Source organism: Parasteatoda tepidariorum, chromosome 3, assembly GCF_043381705.1.
Source record: "Parasteatoda tepidariorum isolate YZ-2023 chromosome 3, CAS_Ptep_4.0, whole genome shotgun sequence".
In the NCBI taxonomy this organism is placed as follows: Eukaryota; Metazoa; Arthropoda; class Arachnida; order Araneae; family Theridiidae; genus Parasteatoda; species Parasteatoda tepidariorum.
Window position 1 is genome coordinate 97971753 of NC_092206.1, and position 19401 is coordinate 97991153.

At 29.5% G+C, this 19401-nt stretch overlaps 1 protein-coding gene across 14 annotated transcripts in view; it reads right to left on the reverse strand.

Annotated features, from left to right (window-relative positions):
• The window catches only part of LOC107454565 (sodium channel protein 1 brain), a 52783-nt gene that overhangs the window by 6737 nt on the left and 26645 nt on the right, over positions 1–19401 (reverse strand). For 13 of the 14 annotated variants that reach the window (XM_016071797.3, XM_043044678.2, XM_016071802.3 and 10 more), the window contains 9 exons: positions 16613–16792; positions 14944–15063; positions 10866–11129; positions 8498–8689; positions 7780–7934; positions 7255–7481; positions 5539–5957; positions 3699–4028; positions 16–224 (listed from right to left, as the gene is read on the reverse strand). In XM_016071797.3, coding sequence (XP_015927283.1) covers positions 16–224; positions 3699–4028; positions 5539–5957; positions 7255–7481; positions 7780–7934; positions 8498–8689; positions 10866–11129; positions 14944–15063; positions 16613–16792 — 2096 coding nt within the window. The remainder of the gene's footprint in view (positions 1–15; positions 225–3698; positions 4029–5538; positions 5958–7254; positions 7482–7779; positions 7935–8497; positions 8690–10865; positions 11130–14943; positions 15064–16612; positions 16793–19401) is intronic. The other variant, XM_016071798.3, reaches the window with a different exon arrangement.

Genomic DNA, 19401 nt, shown 5'->3' on the forward strand with positions numbered 1-19401 from the left:
GCTTTATATACTTACAAGGTTAATCTGGATTGTTGCAGTTTTTTAAAATTCATCTGCAGTATTTTGGCTGCGTAGTTTCTTCTCTTGAGTTCCATAGTTGTAAAAATAAAGCGAGATCCTTTCAACTCTGGAAACATACGCTCATATCTCAAATGCATTTGATTTCTCAGTGCCACAAAGACATCTGTATCTTCTACTCTACCAGACTTTACTTTCAAGATGCCCTTAATTTATGAAAAGAAGAATTCGAAATTTTAAATTAATAACATTTGAGATAGGTACTACAGTAGAGTCCCGATTATCCGAGTTAATGGGGACCGTAACAAACTCGGATAACTGAAAAACTCGGTTAAAGCGAAGAGTATAAAAACGGAAAGAAAAAGAGAAGGTATAAATGTAATATATTTAAGAAATACAAAATGTATACGAGTATACCACATACAATTCATATTATAATTAAAAAGCTTACTTAAAAACATTTAAAAAGCATACTTTACGAGAATTAAATAGTTTTTACTTAAAAAAAGTCCTTAATCGTTTTTCGTTCTGCGTAACTTTGGCGCTTTTCTGTAGTAATGTTTTGCCTTTTTTAGGGATAACAGGAAGGCTGGTGTCGCCTCTTTTTGTTGTTCTATATATAGTACATTCGATAGCTTTTAGTCCATCTGTATGAGAGATTTTTATATGTTGATTTTAATAATCACTGTCTTCATCATCTTCGGTAGATTCAGTATCATTATTGACGATATTAACGATAATTTCATCAGACCAACTTGTTGGATTTTGTTTTTCTGAGTGCTTGGAAGATAAAATTCAGATTTATTTTTCAGCGGTTTTTTTAAAAATAAACTAGAACAAAAAAAATCTTTGAAATATTTGATAGCTCGGTTAAAGCGGAAACTCAGATAACCGGGGCTCGGATAATCGGGACTCTACTGTACATGTAAGAAATCCTGGATGAACTGAAATGGGGTTGTTCGGATAACATGCTCACTAAAATAGATTTAAACTAAACTTGTCTTACTTATCACAATACTTTTTCACATCTCTTACAGCAAATCTCCAAACTAAAAGAAAATACTCTTACATTGAAAAATTTTTTGGCTGGCAAAAGAGAAAAAATTGTGACACCACACATGCATTGAAGGGCTTCTCTTTACCTGACATCCAATTTTGTAACAATCTTCTATACTCACTTCTTTAGCTAATGTGTTTATAGTTAATCAAGATTGTATATATATAATTCTGTATTGAATACATGTGTATCTAACAACAAATGAACTGTGGAAGTTATGAAAGGTTAAGAACATGGTAACATTGTTTACGTAAATAACTAAATTAAACAAATCCAACTCAACTTTTTGCTATTATTGGACATGAAGGAAACCAATGAAAATCAAATATGTAAAGAAACTCTATAATGAAACACATAATTACAAAGTAGAGTAACTCACTTCCTTCTCCACCTGTACAGGGAAAAGCATTGAATAATCAAAAGGAGGGAAAAAAAGTTTTCCATAGAATTAAAGCCACCTCTGATTATATCAAAAATATCCACCCTATATTTATAAAGCCACCACTTTAATGATATTGCAGCAGAAGAGAAAGCATTATCTTATTGGAAAACCAGACTATTTTGTTAATAATTCTTCCTTCAAATACCAATAAATGAGTTTCTAGCTTTTTTAGGTAATCAGTAGTCTTCATGCGGGCACTAGAAAGACCACACTAAGTTTACCACCACGCCTAAAGCCTTCCCACAGCATTTATGAGTCTTTACATAGTTGTTAATTTGGAAAAAAATTTCTCTCTTTTTCTTCTTCTTTTAATTGTTTCATTTTATATATCCTAAATGAAATTTGCGATATTAAAAAATTTGACAGCAGCCCATGTTAAGAAAAGAGTAGAAAATAAAAGAATTAAGATGACTCGGACAGTTTTGTGTGTTATTACAATAGGATGAGAAAATTTCTTCTCTATTATACAAGAAGGTGGAGGCTCATTAATTGTGTGGGAAAACTTCAAATTTGGTGACAAACTTAACCTAACCTCTCTTTCTGGGGAGGCTACCTTTAATCAAAAAACGATATAAGCTCATTTACGGGCATTTGAAGGAAGAATTGTAGACCCAAGTTACATTATCCATCAAAAAAAAATACCTTACTTTACAAATCTTCTTCAATACAAATAATCTTCAAAGAAATGATTTCTAGATTATTAGGGTGCATGCCAGGAATGGTCGACGACCAATGGCCGAATGGTAGTCCTTGGAACTTTCGTGCCACAGGTCCTCGGTTCAATCCCCGGGCCAGGAAAGGTTGACTTAGCCTTTCATCCTTTCAGTGGGTCGAATGGGTACCAAGTATGCTTGGGGACTAAACACTGGGGGTTCTGCGTTTGGCTGACCACCCAACCAGAACAACTGCTCTTGCACCCCAGTGCCCAAGGTCAAAAAAACAGATGGGCTCAGTAGGCCTTGGCCCTCTATGGGCTGTCGCACTACTGAGTTTAGTTTCAGTTAGAAATGGTCTGTCTTAATTCCCCAAAAAAGGAAAGGGTTATCCTCAGGCAAGCTTTATATACCGAAAAGAATCAGTTTGTCTGGGGCAAAATTGAATACTGACATAATATTGATGCCATTGTTCTCCTGGGATTAGTAAATGGTAGGCAACATTACATATTTTAAGTCATATAAAAAAAAATGGCCTTAACTAGAAGTGGCTCTGCTTTGATGGGACACTCTTTTTCCCCTTCGTTACTCAATCAATGCTTTTCTTGACCACGTGAAGCAGAAAGTGAGTTAGTCTTTGTAAATATGTCTTCAGATTTAAACTTTCAAAATATATATGTTTGGTTCGCCTTGGCTTCCTTTGGGTCAATTTATGGCGAAAACTCCAGATAGTTCTATTTAGATGGAACATCCTGTATGTATGTATGTATATATATATGAAAGGTGTTCGATAATCATCACCCTTAATATATATTTTAAGGGAATCTTATAAAAAAAATGAAGTTGGTAAGTATGCATATCCATTAAGATTCACAAGGAAAAAAAACTATTGAAATCTAATTAATCTGAGACTCAAAACATTAAATTGTGTTTGATAACAGAAAAAGAAACTGAGTTCGAAGCAATAATTAGAAGTTTAATCAGGCAATTAAACTAGTTTTAATGTTTTATATCCGAACTACTCCAGGCATAATTAAATAGATTTTGATAATGTATTTGTTTCTTCTTTCTATATTATTTTCGCCCTTTCGATTTTAGCATTATATATAAAGGGCAATGATTTAAGTATACCCTGTATATTTTATGAGTAGATTTATCAAAATTTTTTCTAATAAAAATAAGAAATTTCATAATTCTATTAAGAAATTTCATAATGTTAAATATATATTATAACATTAATAGTATAATAGAAATGTCCTTTTTGTTAAAACTAAAGAAAATAATTATGAAAACCTAAAATTTCAAAGTAACATTAAAAATGTTTAAATGACAATTCAACACCATTAAAAACTTCAGTAATAACAGCATAAAGTTATTTTTCTATTAAAGTTTGGTTTAGAATTAACATAAAATTGCCACTTTTTAATGTATATAATAAAAAGTCATTTCTGGTTTATAAGTTTAAAGTTGTACATAATTATTATTAAATCTTGCTTTACAGCAGTCCTATTTAACAAATGGTATGTACCTGCAGTACTTCCAAGCTGTGTACTTGATTTGCAGTGGTAATTGGCAATTCCATGTAAGCTATTGCAATACCGTTCGGTTTTGCCACCCTTAGATCTCTAGTCAGTTCATCCAAGAAAGTGGGTAATTTTTCAATATGAATGAACTGAGTTCCTGTGGGATCGTACTTCCTCCAAGTCTTATTGAAGAGTATTAGATTTCTTTCTTTGAAAATATCCTGTTCTTCAGATATGGCTGCTTTGTAGTTATCCAAAATAACAGCAATGAATATATTCACAAGTATAATGTTAGTCCAGAAAATGAAACTGACAAGAAAAATAGCTGCGGCTACCTATAATAGGGAATTTTAAAAGAAAATCAGCTTTAAACAATTTTTTGCACAAATATAAAAGGCAGTTTTCAAAAGTTTCAATCAGAATGTTTGAAAGTCAATTAACATTTTAAGTTTAGGATAGTAAAGTTTTTCAAGGTAAATAACAAATTGATATGTAGAAAAAGAAATATTGCTATCATAAGGGAAATGTAGTTAAGTGCATTGAATTTCAGATGTAAATAATTACTTTCATGGATTTTAGCAAGATACCTTCTGGTACTGAATTACAAAATCAGAAATTCATAAATAAATAATTTTCAAAATAATGTTTAAGATTTAATTTTTGAAACATTCAGTTAATATATATTTTCAATACAGTTAATTTATAATTATTCCTGTATTCGATGAATTTGTTGATGACCCACAAAATAGTTGAAAAGAAATTAAATGTTTCTTTGTGTTAATTTCATTTGTTAAAATCTTTATTTTAAAATGCTTTTAATTATAAAGTTAATATTCTTTTGAGTTTAAGCAATTTTTAACAAATGCTTGTCATTATTAGTAATATGCAATAAGTAAGCAAGTGGTCATTATGAAAAATATGCAATAAGTAAGCAAGTGGTTATTATGAATAATATGCAATAAGTAAGCAAGTGGTCATTATGAATAATATGCAATAAGTAAAACATCAAGATATTTAGTCTAAATCTAGCATGACAAGTGTTTTGCTTTACAAAAGAACTTGTGATCTCAGGAGTAGAGGCGATTTGTGAGGGTAAGATAGTTTGAGACAGAATTGTGTGTGAAGTTTAAGTGAAGAGAAGATATTTCTTTTGCGCTCATGAAATTTAGTTTGAGGGAAATTTTCCCCAGAATCGTGACACAAATAAAAAATAAATCACCATTTCTGCCTCAGAGATTTAATTGATTGTGGAGTTGGACAGCACAGCAGCTGAAATTAGAATTGCTATGCCAAACCTAAAAGTCAGGATGATCAGTGGTATAAACTAAATATGACAAAAAAAGATTAATTAGATAGCTTTGAGTCTTGCCTGTGTTTTCTCTGTACACATTATGCACAATATGTTAAGAAAAAATAATTACTGTGTCTTGTATGAGCTATATTGGGCCAACAATACTAGTTACTATACTATAACAATACTAGTTACTATAACAATACTATAATATTGCTGGAAAAACTTAGAGAGCAAAAGGAACAGCTGAACATACTTAAATAATGCTATAGTCTATGAAATAGTTTAATATAGCTGAAATGTCTTCCCACTTTGAGTGGCCACTATTTTTTATAACACGGAAATAAAAAAACAAATTCTCAGTATTTTCCCAGTATGTAAAGAAAAACTCAAAATTCCCTGTATTTTCCAGGTTTTTTTTTTTATAGAGTAGCAACCCTGCATAAGTATTTTTCTGCACATTCATATGGCTGCATTTTTTAACCCACTATGTTTTTGAAGCATTCTCACCAAACATTTTAGAGGTGGTGCAATATAAATGTAATGAATCTTACCTTATTACCACAATTAGAAGTCCAAATATGATCTGTATAGATATGGTAAACACATTGAGGTGGTTCTATACTCAATCCTTCATAGACTTTTTCCCAACCTTCAGACGTAGTAAGTCGAAAGAGAACCAGCAAAGCATTTTGGATGCGTTCAAAATTAGATTGGGTGTTTAAATATCCACTATGCTTCACATAACCAAATAATGCTATTCCTACAATAGCATATATAAAGTGAATAATAAATAGAAGCAAACAGAGGTTCAGCAGTGAGGGTATAGAAGCTATAGTAGCATACATCAAAAGGCGGAGACTAACAAACACGTCTGTTAACTGAAGCAAATCAAAGACTCTCGTAATCCGAAAAGCAAACAGAAAAGCACATACGTTAGCAGGAGTACCAAAAATATTATGAACTATTTCTCCTGTAAATAAAATAAAGGAAATAAATAACGAAAATGGTAATAGCTACTGAAAATCATAATTTCAGGCAATAGTCATTAAAAAGTTGATACTAAAAATAACAAATTTTTATTTATTTAATAGCAAATAAATGAAGTTATAGGATTTTTTTTTAAATTTATGGGACTTTAAGGAGAAAATGTGAGAATATTTAATAATTGGGAAGCAAATTAAAGTATTTTCCTAAGGATATACAATTTAAGAATTTTTAATATGCCTTAAGAGAAAAACTAACCACCATTTATTGTAAATTTAAATATTATAGACAGTTGAATCTCACTAATACTGCAGAATCACATTCTTTCATAAAAATCTATCTCTTCAATACATCTATCTCTTCAATACTATCTCTTCAATACCAATGCATAGCTTTTTATTTTTATACATTGTAATTTTATCTATATAACTTCATTTTTCCACAATTTAAGTGATTCATTTTTCTTTACCTATTTGGGTTTCTAGGAAATTAAAAATAGTTTCTGATCTTCGCAAAATGAAGTTAATAGCATTATAAAATCATTAGATAAGGCCACATTGGGACTTTCATTTTAATGATATACAAATTATAAATAACACTTATTCATCAAAGTTTTTTGACACAAAATTGTGGCTAATATTCATGAGGCCTAAAAATAACCAACATTAAGTTAGCTTTAAAATTTCTAGGCATAAATCTGTGCCATTGGTTTATATTGTACAGGTTTTTAAGCTGGTAGTTGCAAGTTGCTACATTGTATTTAAAAACTATCAGTTATAAGTAGATAACAATCTTCTCAAGGCTTTTCATTTGTCTTGCTTTCATAGATTAGGGTTCTAGAAAAACTCTTTTTAAATAATGAGTGTGGTTTAGGCACTCACTCACTTGCTTGACTCAAAAGTTTTATAGTCTTATTTGCTACTAGGTTCTAAATAAATTGATTGTGGAGATATGCAAATAGTTAAATACACTATGCATATGATTGAAATAAATAATAATAAAATAAAATAATAACAACTAAACTATATAAATAGCATTTTTAATGGAAAATCTGATCTTAGGGACTGGTATGGTAACCAGTTCACAATACAACTTAAAGGAAGAAACTATCAAATATTTGTAACAATGAATTCGAATGTATAAGAATTTTTGATTAGTAATTAAAGCTCTTTATAATTGAAATGCGATATTTTGCATATGATACAACAGAAAATGAAAAAAAAAAATTCAATAAATATTTTTAGTAACATATCTTTTCTAAAAATTTATTTAGGGAAACTTACCAACAATATACACAACAAAAGTACACAAATCCTGTATATTGAAAATGTCTTTAAAGTAATGTTTTCCCAGGCCACAGATTTTAATCAAGCACTCTAGCAGATAGAAGGGTATAAAACTGTATTGAATAAGATGTAAAGTTCTAGCCTTAGTATGTGATATTTTATAAGACGAGGCAGCAACAATTATTGTATTGGTACAAATTAAAATAAAAGAAGCAATTCTGAACCTGAAAAAGGAAGACTCATTAAGAAAAATTATTTTACAAATAAAACAGCAGCAACTTTAAATATCATTGTTAAAAGGCCTGAAAGATATTGCTCATAGTATAAATGATTGTCACTTTTTTCATAAAAGAAATGCTCTTTAAAGTTTTATGATTCAAACAGTTAAACAACTTATTGATAGTCTTATTACAAAAATAAACAAAATAAATTAAGTTATGGGCAAGGAAATAAAAATCATAGAATGTAGTTCTATGCATACAATTAAAACATGGTTCAAAATTTTTGTAAGAAACACTTTACCACCAACTGTCAATGATTTTAAAACATTTCTTGCAGAACAGATTAGACGGAGGCTCGACGAGGATCATAAATTTTCTCCGACCAATTTTTCGCATAGCACGATAATAAAGCATTTGAGGTTTTGTGAGAGCAAATTCAGCTGGTCCACCTTCCACCTAAAAAATTTTTGTAAACTAATTCATTGATAATAAAATTTAAAGTACTGCAGCATTATAAAAATCTGAAATCTCATTGTATTTATAGCGGCTGATGAGCAGAGGCTAGTTTTTTTCAGGATTTGCAGCAGGTTAGGATAGGAGAATTTTGGTTTATCTTTTAAATGGATTTTAAAGAATTCCAAAAAAGTTTCTGTGATGGAAAAAAATATTAACAGTAGGGTGGGTCGAAGCACTTTTTTTATGATTAATACTAAAATTTCTTTCTCTGGTTACAAATTTAATGGAAAGGGCGTTAAATAAATATTATACACATTTTGGTAAAGATTTTTTGCAAACTTGAAGCAGCAGGCGTTCTTTCTTCAAATTGACTCATGAATGTCAGAAAATTTTACAATTATTTTTATCCTGAAGCTCATTGTTTGGAAGGTTAAAACTTAATAAATTTTCAACAAAAGTTATATAAAACATTTCTTTTTTAATGTAATGTAAATGCATAATAACAAAGTGAGTTTAATCTCCCCCTTCAAAAAAACTACAAATTGAAATAATCATTCACTTACACGTTTGTGCATTGTTTTAAATGTATCAACAGCAACACCAACAAACAAGTTAATGGTGAAGAAACCTCCAACAAGGAGAAAAAGTATGACAAAAATAAAGTGCTCAGGGTGAGCATTTATCAGTGGTTGCATATTACTTCTTCTGTGATCAACCATCAGTTGTGCTAAATCTGCCCAGTTTGCAAATAGAGCCTGAAAAAAAAATCTTCATAGTTAGTTTGAACAAAGTAACCACAGCATTGAGCATAGGAAAATAAGAGCATTAATATTTTTTATCTTAATTAAAAAGAGTATATACAGGGTGGTCCTAAAATATATGTCAAAAATGTAAAGGTAGGTAGAGGGGACTTAAATAATCATATTTCGTATAGGATTGTGTGTGCGGTAACGCCGCCTTGAGCCGGTAGGGAGCGCTGATGACTACGGCGTATAAAAGCGCTTGCTAGCTGGATTCCTGCACGGATCTCAAACAGCATGAATCGTTTCACTAATGTGGAGCTTGCCGACGTGCATTTCATGTATGGGGCTGCACAAGGAGACAAATTAGTTGCTCAAAGGATGTACAGGGAGCGTCAGAAATCATCAGGACGCTGTCTACGGCCAGCATTGGATAGGACGGGCTGGTCCAGTTCCCTGGCCACCGCGTTCTCTTGATTTAACCTGCTTGGATTTTTTCTTTTGGGGTCATATTAAAAGCCTGGTGTACGAGAGTCCCATCAAGAAGATCTTGTTGCCCGCTTGTCTGTTGCTGCTTTACATGTGCTCGTCATGCCTAATGTCTTTTCTAATGTACGTCGATCCATGCGCCGTCGCTGTGAATCTTGTATCGATGTTGGTGGCTGCTCTTTCGAGCACCTCTTGTAAACTGTTGATAAATTTTTATTTTCTTTTGTCTTTTCAGTTTCCTCTGATTCATACTGCTTTAGAAGCTAGTGCTTTAATGTGGCATTACCGCACACACATTCCTATCCGAAATATGCTTTTTATGTCCCCTCTACCTACCTTTACATTTTTGACATATATTTTAGGACCACCCTGTACATATCTTATAAAAATTTACATGAAATGAAAAAAGGGGAAATAGAATTTTTATAAAATAATAAGCACAGTAAACAGTATTAATGATATTTATGTTTAAAAAAAATAGATGAAGAATATATGTAATCAGAGAAAGTCTTGTTTCAATTTCATACTTGATTTTGGACTTAGAAAATTGTAGACTCCCTATGATTATTAATTTTTCTTTCAAAAAATAATTATTATTGCAATTTAACAAATAAATATTTTCCAGGTAAAGGAAATTTAGAGTTTTACAAGCTTGTCCCCATGTTCCTACTCTCTTATCAGAAAAAATAAGCAAATTATAAGCATTCTCCAGATTTTAGATACTTAATTTGAATACTAACAATACTAAATTCAAATACTAACAATATTTCAATAAAAGGATTTTTCAGCTTAAAGATTCTAATTACATTTATTGTTGAAAATATCGATAACAGTTAATTGCGAATAGTTGTATCTTCACAGTAACATTTAATATGAACCTGAAACAAGATATGTGTTAAAAGTAGACATAGCAATACCAACCTGCAGTGTATCCACTCTGTAGAAATTCTAAAAGTAATATACAGTAAAGAAATCCAATCAATCATAAGTTTTAAAAAGCTTTGCATTTTACATTTGAACTCTTCTTTAAATTCTGCCACTTTTGTTGTTTTAAATTACTTTCACAACAAATACTCACATTTTCCTGAAAATTAAGTTATTTTTCTAATTTTTTTCCTATCAGTTGTTGAACAGCCGGCCCAATTTTTCAGTTTATGACTACCAATGTTTCACTTTATAGCTTTGAAGTTTTGTACTCAATCCAGAAGACAAGGGAACTCCTGGATCAAATATTCGGAGAAATTTTCTTCCAGGGAGGAGTTTTCGGTGGAGGAACTCATCCACATTTGCGTTATAGGAGAGGAAAACCACAAAAACCTCCCACGGTTAGCCCGACAGCAAGGGGACTCTAACGCATAATCCGTGCAAGCGTGGTGTAGAATTCACATTGACCCATCATTGATGGAATTCAAACCAGAGTCACCTCATAGATGACACACGTTTGATCCAATGAGCCAAAGTGGTGTTGAAAATTAGGTTAGCAAAAATTACATTTTTTAAAATTTCGGATAGCTTAATTTTTAGGGGCTTATAAAGCAAAAGCATGTTTGTCATAAAATTATTCATAAAGTGAGGTTTCCTGTGTAATACAAACAAGCATTGTATGAACTGTACAATGAATTGTCAAGTTTCAACCTTCAGTGGAATCAGAATTAATACAAATTTATATTCCATACCATACTTAAATATATATTTGACCTACTGCTTGAAAAAGTGTCATGTAACTGTTTCCAATATGATCAAAGTTCATAAAATTATTCTTCCACGTATAATTTTTTTCCAGGCACTCAATTTTTCCAGAAACGACAGAGGAGTCAATAACATTCCCCCTGTAGTCCACACAACGAAAGAACAATCCAGCAAAAAAGTTAATGCCAAGAATAGCAAATGGTAGCCAGAAGAAGAGGCAAACAATAACGACTCGGAAGATGACTGGTAGGGATAAAACAAGGGCTCCAACAATTGTCTGCAATAAAAAAAAACAAAGCAAATCTGAATTTAAAAACTATATATATTAGTATTTATTTATAATTCATATGTTATAAATTTTTCTATATTAGATCATTATGTTTTGATGTTTTCATAAATCACAGGTATAATGAAAAGATTAGTGCAATTGAAGTACAAAGTGAAAAGAGGATAAAATAAAAATAATAATAAAATTTTTATTTCGTTGCATACCTCGCGGTGCAAAATAAAATGTTATCCAAGTAACATATAAAGTAAAATAATAAATTTTGCATCATGTGATTAATGACAAGCCAAGGGAGTGTGGTATTGCTTTTATGATGTTTTGTTACTTTTATATATATGTGGTATTGCTTTTATGATGTTTTGTTACTTTTATCTTTGCTGCACTGCTCTAATTACTTTAAAGTTTTAGTTTCTCTTTCATAANAAAAAAAAAAAAAAAAAAAAAAAAAAAAAAAAAAAAAAAAAAAAAAAAAAAAAAAAAGAAAGAAATACCAAGTATAGCCCTACTTATTTTGTGATGGTGGTAACAGCTAATAAGAGTTGTGTAGGCGGCTTTGGGTGTTTGGTTAGAGGAGGTAAAAGAAAAGGCAGGGAAACACATGGTTTTGGAGAGCTCAGGTTAAGATACAAAAAAAAAAAAAAAATATGAGGATCCTCAACAGCTAAGTTATATTATAAAATTTTCTATCACCCCCATAATTATTTTTTATTTATTAATTAGCAGTGCAGCTTCATATTGTATGATTTAATGTTTCATATTGTATGATTTCATGTTAAATTTTTATGTATTATTAATTGGAGTGAATGCCTTCCTGGAACAAAATTTGTAACTCTAAAGATCTTAGCTGATCTATATTAAATAAATAATTTTAACACCTTGCAAATAGTGATCATTCTAATGATTTTGTTCTCTTACTTAAGAGTATATTATTTTTAATTGTTATTTCATTTTTATTCTTATCTTAATGTGTGTGGTGATGAACTGAACATCACAACATATATTTTTATAAGACCTGCAACCTGCTTAATTAAAAGTAGTGTTAAATCAACTCTTTGTAGTATAGGGGAGATCTACTATAGGCGAAAAAGGAGACTGCCAAAAGAAAAGTCAATTTAACCAACCTCATGATATCTCATGTTAATATTTAAATAATATGGCTACAGCTTAAACACCAACAAGACTGAGGGATATTAATATAACCCTGCAATTGAAACATTTTTGTGGTTAGAGAAATAAAGCAGCTTAAGGAATAAAGAGTTAAAAACAGATTACAAGGCTCGATTCAATCGAGATAGTGGATTAATAAGTTATACATTTGCATTGAATTAAAAAGTTAGCCATTACACTGAATGTTAAGAGAATAAAATATTTATATTTGATTTTTACAAAATGTTATGAAAATTAAATAATTGGTTTAGGGTAAACTAACCAGTGAAGGAACACTTAAGCTTCGCTTGCCTTTTAAAAAATCATATTAATTTCAAAATTCGTAATTTTAGTTAAATGACAGTGTCAACATATTTGTTACTAATTGCAAATTATGTAAAAAAATTGTAGAGAACTTACATAATATTGTTTTAAAGTTTTGGAGGTTCAAATAACAAGTAGTAAGAAGACCCAGTGAAGGAACAGCTCTTACCAGTGAAGGAACACAAAATTGCCCAGTAAAGGAACACTTAATTTTGGTTATTTTTTAATGCTCTTTATGAATTTTTTAGCCATACAAATATATAAAAACAAGACTATTTGTGAAATTATAACATACAAGTACTTGTAAAATGCTAACTTTTTTCTGTAATCATGAACTAGAAATTAAAGTGATGTTAAATACAAAAAAATTAAAAAAAATCATTCTTTCTTATAATTTGACAGTCAAATCTAAATCATTGTGTCATCCGATGCTGTTTATTATCATTATTATTTTATCACCTTTTTGTTTACTCTTTTTCCTCTTATTTCTTGAAGCTTTTTTTCTTTTTTAAGTATTTTTTCTTTCTTTTTCTTTTCCATGTTCTCTTGTTTTAATTTTTTTTAGATCTTTCAGCCTCTTGAAATTTTTGCCATTTCTCTGAAGTTAGTGCAAAAGGTAATTTATTCGTTTTTCTTCTTATTTGACCTTTCTTTTTATCATCAATATTTGGCCAATGTAAATGGTTCTTCCAAACTTCTTCTGATTTTTCAGCAACATTTCTAGAATGCCTTTCTCGAAAATAGACGGGGGAAAGGTGTCTTGAAGTTTGAGGCAAATCCATCTCTTGTTGACTTATATCTAGAGGATCTTTAGAAGTACTGATTTTACTTACAGAATCATTTCTTTTTTCAACTAAGAGAATCAGCATGAGGACTCATTTCAAATTCGATATCTAATATGCATTCATTATCAATACTAGCTTCAGTTCCTAAGTTTGACTTAACCAAGTGGTCTTCTTTTAATACGTGCTTCTTCCATATTGAAAAAAGTACAGGCTCTTGGACATTTTCGATATTAGACTCTTCCGTCAATGCTGTGTTAAAAATTTACAACATATCTTGAGGGATTTCCCTCTCAAGCTTCTGAAGAAATTGAGTATCGTTTCTGTTTAACTTTGTTTTTTGTTGAGGAACTTACTTCTAAATTCTAACATTGTAAAGTAGTTTCTATAAATTATATAATCACGTTGCTATCCTATAATGATAGCTTATTAGGAGTTCTTGGTACAAAAGTCGGCGAAAAAATGTTCTATTCAAATTTTTATGATTATATTTTATTAGTTTTCGATTTGTAAACATAGTTTATTAAGTTGCCTAACATTTGATGTAACTACACACCCCCATTAATAAATATAAATTATAATTTTTTCATGAATTAAGCTATTAATTTAACTTTTTAAACTGAAATTATTTCAGGAATCAATTTTTAACAAAATTTCGGTTGTCCTCTATATAGCAGAATTACTTATCCTAGAGTCATGTAAAATCATATTTTACACATTACTGTTCATTCACTGGAAGTATTCCCAGTAAAAGAACATGCCTGCTTCTTCACTGGTTGGAAGTTGTTTTTTGTCTTTTAAACAGAATTTTGATGCATAATATGACTAAAAGTACAAGAAAATTAAAAAATTTCTTTTATCTTCATTAACTGGAAAATGAACCCAGTAAAGAAACACTTGTTCCTTCACTGGTTTTTCATCGTTTGGTGATCCAGTGAATAAACACCCCCTTATCTCAGTACTTGATTATGCTATGGTGCTTTAAAAAAAATAAAGCGTAACTTCAATAATTATATTTTGAATTCTCTTTTTCACAGTGAGAAAAATAAGACTACTACATGCAATTAATTCCACTTCAAACATATAAATACAAACAATCACCTTATAATTTTTTCAACGAAACAAGGTGTTGCAGAGATAATAACAGATTCAAAAAATTTTCCAGAGAAGTTTATTTGACCAGGTAATCCAAAAACATTGCTAGATGACTTCCTATTGTTTGGCAGTAAGCTATTGTTACCAATCAATCTAAAAAAAAAAAAACATTTTCAAATTCTTATCTTTAATCAATATATATGAAATGTTCCTTCACTGGTTGGTTTACCCTATATTAATTAAAATTAAATAAAGAATGATTAAAAAAATTAAATTTATATACCGTGTATTAGATGCATTCAAACTAAATATGAACATATTTAGAAAAATTGCAGGAAAAGGAAAGTAGTTAATTATTAAAATAATAAAATGACAAAGGAAACACAGAATACTGCCATGTAAGAATGAATTTTTTTAAAGAAGGTTAAAAATAAATCTTAATTAGTAATATTAGTTACCTCCATCCCTCTCACTGTGTTAATAAAGCGTAGAGGTCGGAAAGCTCTGAGTGCTCTAAATTTTGTCACTGCATATCCTTTATCAAAACCATATTCAAGAACCAATTCAGCTATGAGAAACTATAAAAAGCATTCATACAATAACATTTCTCAATAAATATTTAAAAGCTTTAAACAAGCAAGAGTTTGAATATGTGGTGCAGGATATCAGAAGGAATAGCTGTTTAAAATGGGTTTTTAAGGTCTAATATAGTTCGCATTGTGGTAAATGGATATAAAAACATGCTTAAAAAATACAGAACATTAAATTTTTTCAAAGTAATCATTAAGTATTGTTGCCATTATTAAACAAATTATTTCTACAACAAAATGGCAAACTGTTAGCATAAAACATTTAACTTATTCAGTTTAGCATCTACCTTATTTTGGCTGAATTGCATACTGTGGAGAGGGAATTTCTTTTAATTAGCATGAATTTTGCTTTTACATATAATTGGATTTGACATTTTACATAAAATGAAACTACAGACAAAACATTTTACATAAAAAATAAATTTCATAAGCATATTTTTTTAAACATAAAGAACCACCTTTTTCATATTTCGAATACCCTATTTTGCTTCAAATGTTTTTCTAAATGGCAAAATTTTAAATTAATAATGGTCAACTGGTAACTAACATAATGTACATGAAGAAGAGAAACCCTGTTTATGGAGTTTGTGGAAAATTTGTCAGCATCGTAGATTTTTTTTTATTATTTCTAAATAACAAAAAAAAAAATTTTGTTTCTTAAGTTTCTTTTACCCATGCAAACAAGATTTAAAATTACATTCACATGACTTAAATTCACATATCACGATATTCCTATTTATGTGACCTAAGATTGTTGATCGTGATCAGTATTTTCAAAATTTTAAATCAAATATCGCGTCCGTTATCACACGATTTAAAATACTCTGTTTAAGCTACTTAAAAATTATACATCGAAATTCATATCCACACGTTTTTAAAATGAAACATAAAGATTCATATTCACGTTTTGTTAAAACCAAACATCGATTTTCGTATTTACGCGGTTTTAAAATTAAATGTCGAGAATCATATTCAAATGATTTAGAAATCAAACATTTAGATTTATATTTCAACAATTTAAACAAATAAATAAAATAACTCAGCATAATTTTATTAAAGCGTTGATAACATTCTGTGGATAAATGCTTACTATATACACTTTTTTCTTGCTAAAAATTTTGGGCATTTTTTCAATTATTTAAAATGTATTTTTGCACATAAAATTTTTAGATTTCTATTTTCAACTTCTTCAGTTTTTTACCTAACTCACTCCGAAGGGATGAATCAATATAGAGTTCTATAACAATTAAAAAAAAAATCTGTGATTTTTAAACGAATTTCGCCACTATGTCGTAGTGCGGAAAAGGTTGAAACTAATTACAAGAGGTAGTCTAGAAAGGGAAGTTGAAAGCTTCTCACAAAGATAGTGCACTTTATTTAATTTTGGCTTACATATGGGTTTTGAATTAGGTAACCTTTCAAAGAAAAAACATACTCTCGGCTCACGTACGAAAGGGCTTGTATTCGGAAATATAGGGTGAATAAAAACTATTAATCTATATTAAATTCTATTTTTAAAAAATGCCTTGATACTTACTGTTAATGTTATGAAGTCCAATATTGTGTATGGTTCAGTAAAATAGCTTTTTAATCCAATAGCAAGCCATCTCAACAACATTTCAAAAGTAAACAGCACAGCTAAGGAAAAAGATGAGATTTTGACAATCATATATTGGATAGGCGTGTCATGTTCATCAACACCAGACTCATCAAGTATCTATAGAGAGAAAAAAAAAGTCTATAAATATTGCCAAAAAATTAGTTTACTTTTTATATTTAAATTATTAGAAAACAAAATTCTGAGTACTTGATTATGTTTGATATGAAATGGTTACGTAATGTTAGCAAATAAAACTTTCTTTATAAGTGAAATTTTTATTCATTTACTAAATATATACCAATTAAATGTTTATATTTAGTAAAACGAATCACAAAATTAAAAAGAAAGAAAGAATAGCTGAAGTCTAGCTTTGATGGTGTTACAACGAGTTTAATTATTTTATGCTACTAAAAGATATACACTAGAGTCTCGATAATTCGAGTCTCGGTTGTTCATGTTTCTCGTAATTCCGAGTTAATGAAAAAAAGTCAGTCTTTCTACCAAATAATGACCAACTCACACACAACACATGGAACAATTACTACGATTGATTTTTAGACGATTACTACGACTGAATGTTGAGAAATTTGAATGCTGAAAAACGACATTGCATGTTAAACACTCAAACACGTAAATAGTGGGTTAAAAAAAACATTAGACAATTATTTAAAAGTACAATTAATCTGATGCAGTAATATAATAAATAATGTAAATTTAATGTAGTAAATGTACCCTGATTCCCTAATGCAAGCAAATTTTCTTTAAATATGTAATTTTCAATTAAATACTGAAATTTAAAAAATACTTTATTTCCATTCATTTAAATATTTATAAAAATTTTAAGTTTTCGAAAGTTCAAGATAGGGATGGTCTTGTCAACCTCGGATTATCGAAACTCTACTGTATTTGATACAGGTATCAGTGCAAAATATTCAAACCAAACATTTTGCAAAATATACTCAAAGTAAAGGTAAAATATGACATTTTTATTACATTTTTTTTATACATTTTATCCAATAATAATTCAGATTATAAAAATCAGGAATGAGAATAGTCAGAAAGTAAAAAAGAGGAAATCCAAGAATGAATATATATATATATATATGTAGAAGCTATGATATCCAAAAATTTGACAAAAAAAGCGCGATTTTTAAACCATGTGATTATAAATCCCGATGATTAATTTTAAAATTGTATTAAAATGACTCACATAAATATGAACGAATGATTTTAAAATAGTGTGAATAAGTATTGCAGTATTTTATTTTAAATTGAGCGAATATGAATCCCCGATATGTGGGTTTTAAATCATGTGAACATGAAACTCTATATCGAATTTAAAAAATGCGAAAATACAAATCATGATGCTTAATTTTTAGATCGCGTGAATACGAATCACGATGCAAAATTTTTAAATCGCGTTAATACGAGTCCCAATGTCTAATTTTTAAATCACGTATAAATACGAAAATCGATGTTTGATATTACAACCGCATAAACGAATCACGATATTGGATTTTAAACTCGCGTGAATACGAATCGTTACATAGGGTTTTTAAAACGTGTAAATACAAATTGCGATATTAGACTTTTAAAATACGAAAATCGTAAATACGAAAATCGATGTTTGTTTATAAAGTCGCAATTTTAAAAACGCGTGAATACAAATCGCGATATTGGATTTTGAATCTTGTAAATGAGAATCACAATGTAAGATATTTAAATTGGGTAAATTCGAAAATCTATGTTTGATATTAAAATCGCTTTAATAAGAATCGAGATATTAGCAGATTCTGGGCTTGGGATTTCTACAAGGCTTGTTTGTATTGTTTTTGTTTAGCCACAATAAATGAAAATTTACAAGATTAATTGAATGAACAAATAAATATTTTCACCGCAAATCCACCGCTATATTTAATTTATTTCGATGTTTGATATTAAAATCGCTTTAATAAGAATCGGAAATATTAGCAGATTCTGGGCTTGGGATTTCTACAAGGCTTGCTTGTATTGTTTAGCCACAATAAATAAAAATGTACAAGATTAATTGAATGAACAAATAAATATTTTCACCGCGAATCCCCCGCTACTTTTTATTTATTACGTTTGCTTTTGCACCAGCGAACCGGAAGCAGCATCGTCTGAATTACGAAAATACGAACTATCTGGCGGGCAGGTAAAAATACGGAATGGAGAAAATAGCTAAAATAAGTAAAAATACGGAAGGGTTAGCAGCTACGACGCAGTTTGAATTTTCTGTTTATCTTTGAAAACTGGAAATAAATATAATAATTTTATTTCAACAACTGAATTTTCAGAAAAATCGGAATGTTTATAAAAAAAACTCGAAACTTTTAGAGACTCGGGGTTTTTGATTTAAAAAAAAAAAAAAAAAAAGGAAATTTGAGAGACAAAAGCGTAAAAATCTCCTCCCTGAAAAATGTACAGAAGTATAAATTTAATAGACTCAATATAAGTTTATATTAAAGTAGAGAACTATAATATTACAATCAAATTTAATTTTTTAAAATATGTTTAGTAATTTTAAAGCAAAACATTGTTACATGTTTTTAACTAATACAGTCAACCTTAAAAGAACACCATCGGTTCCAGCCAAATCAATGCATTTAAGTGGGTTATTCGATTAAAAAGGGAGCGCAATATTCAATCTTACATTCTATATTTTTGCGAAATTTTACTTTTTAATGGTATTTAATGCATAGTAT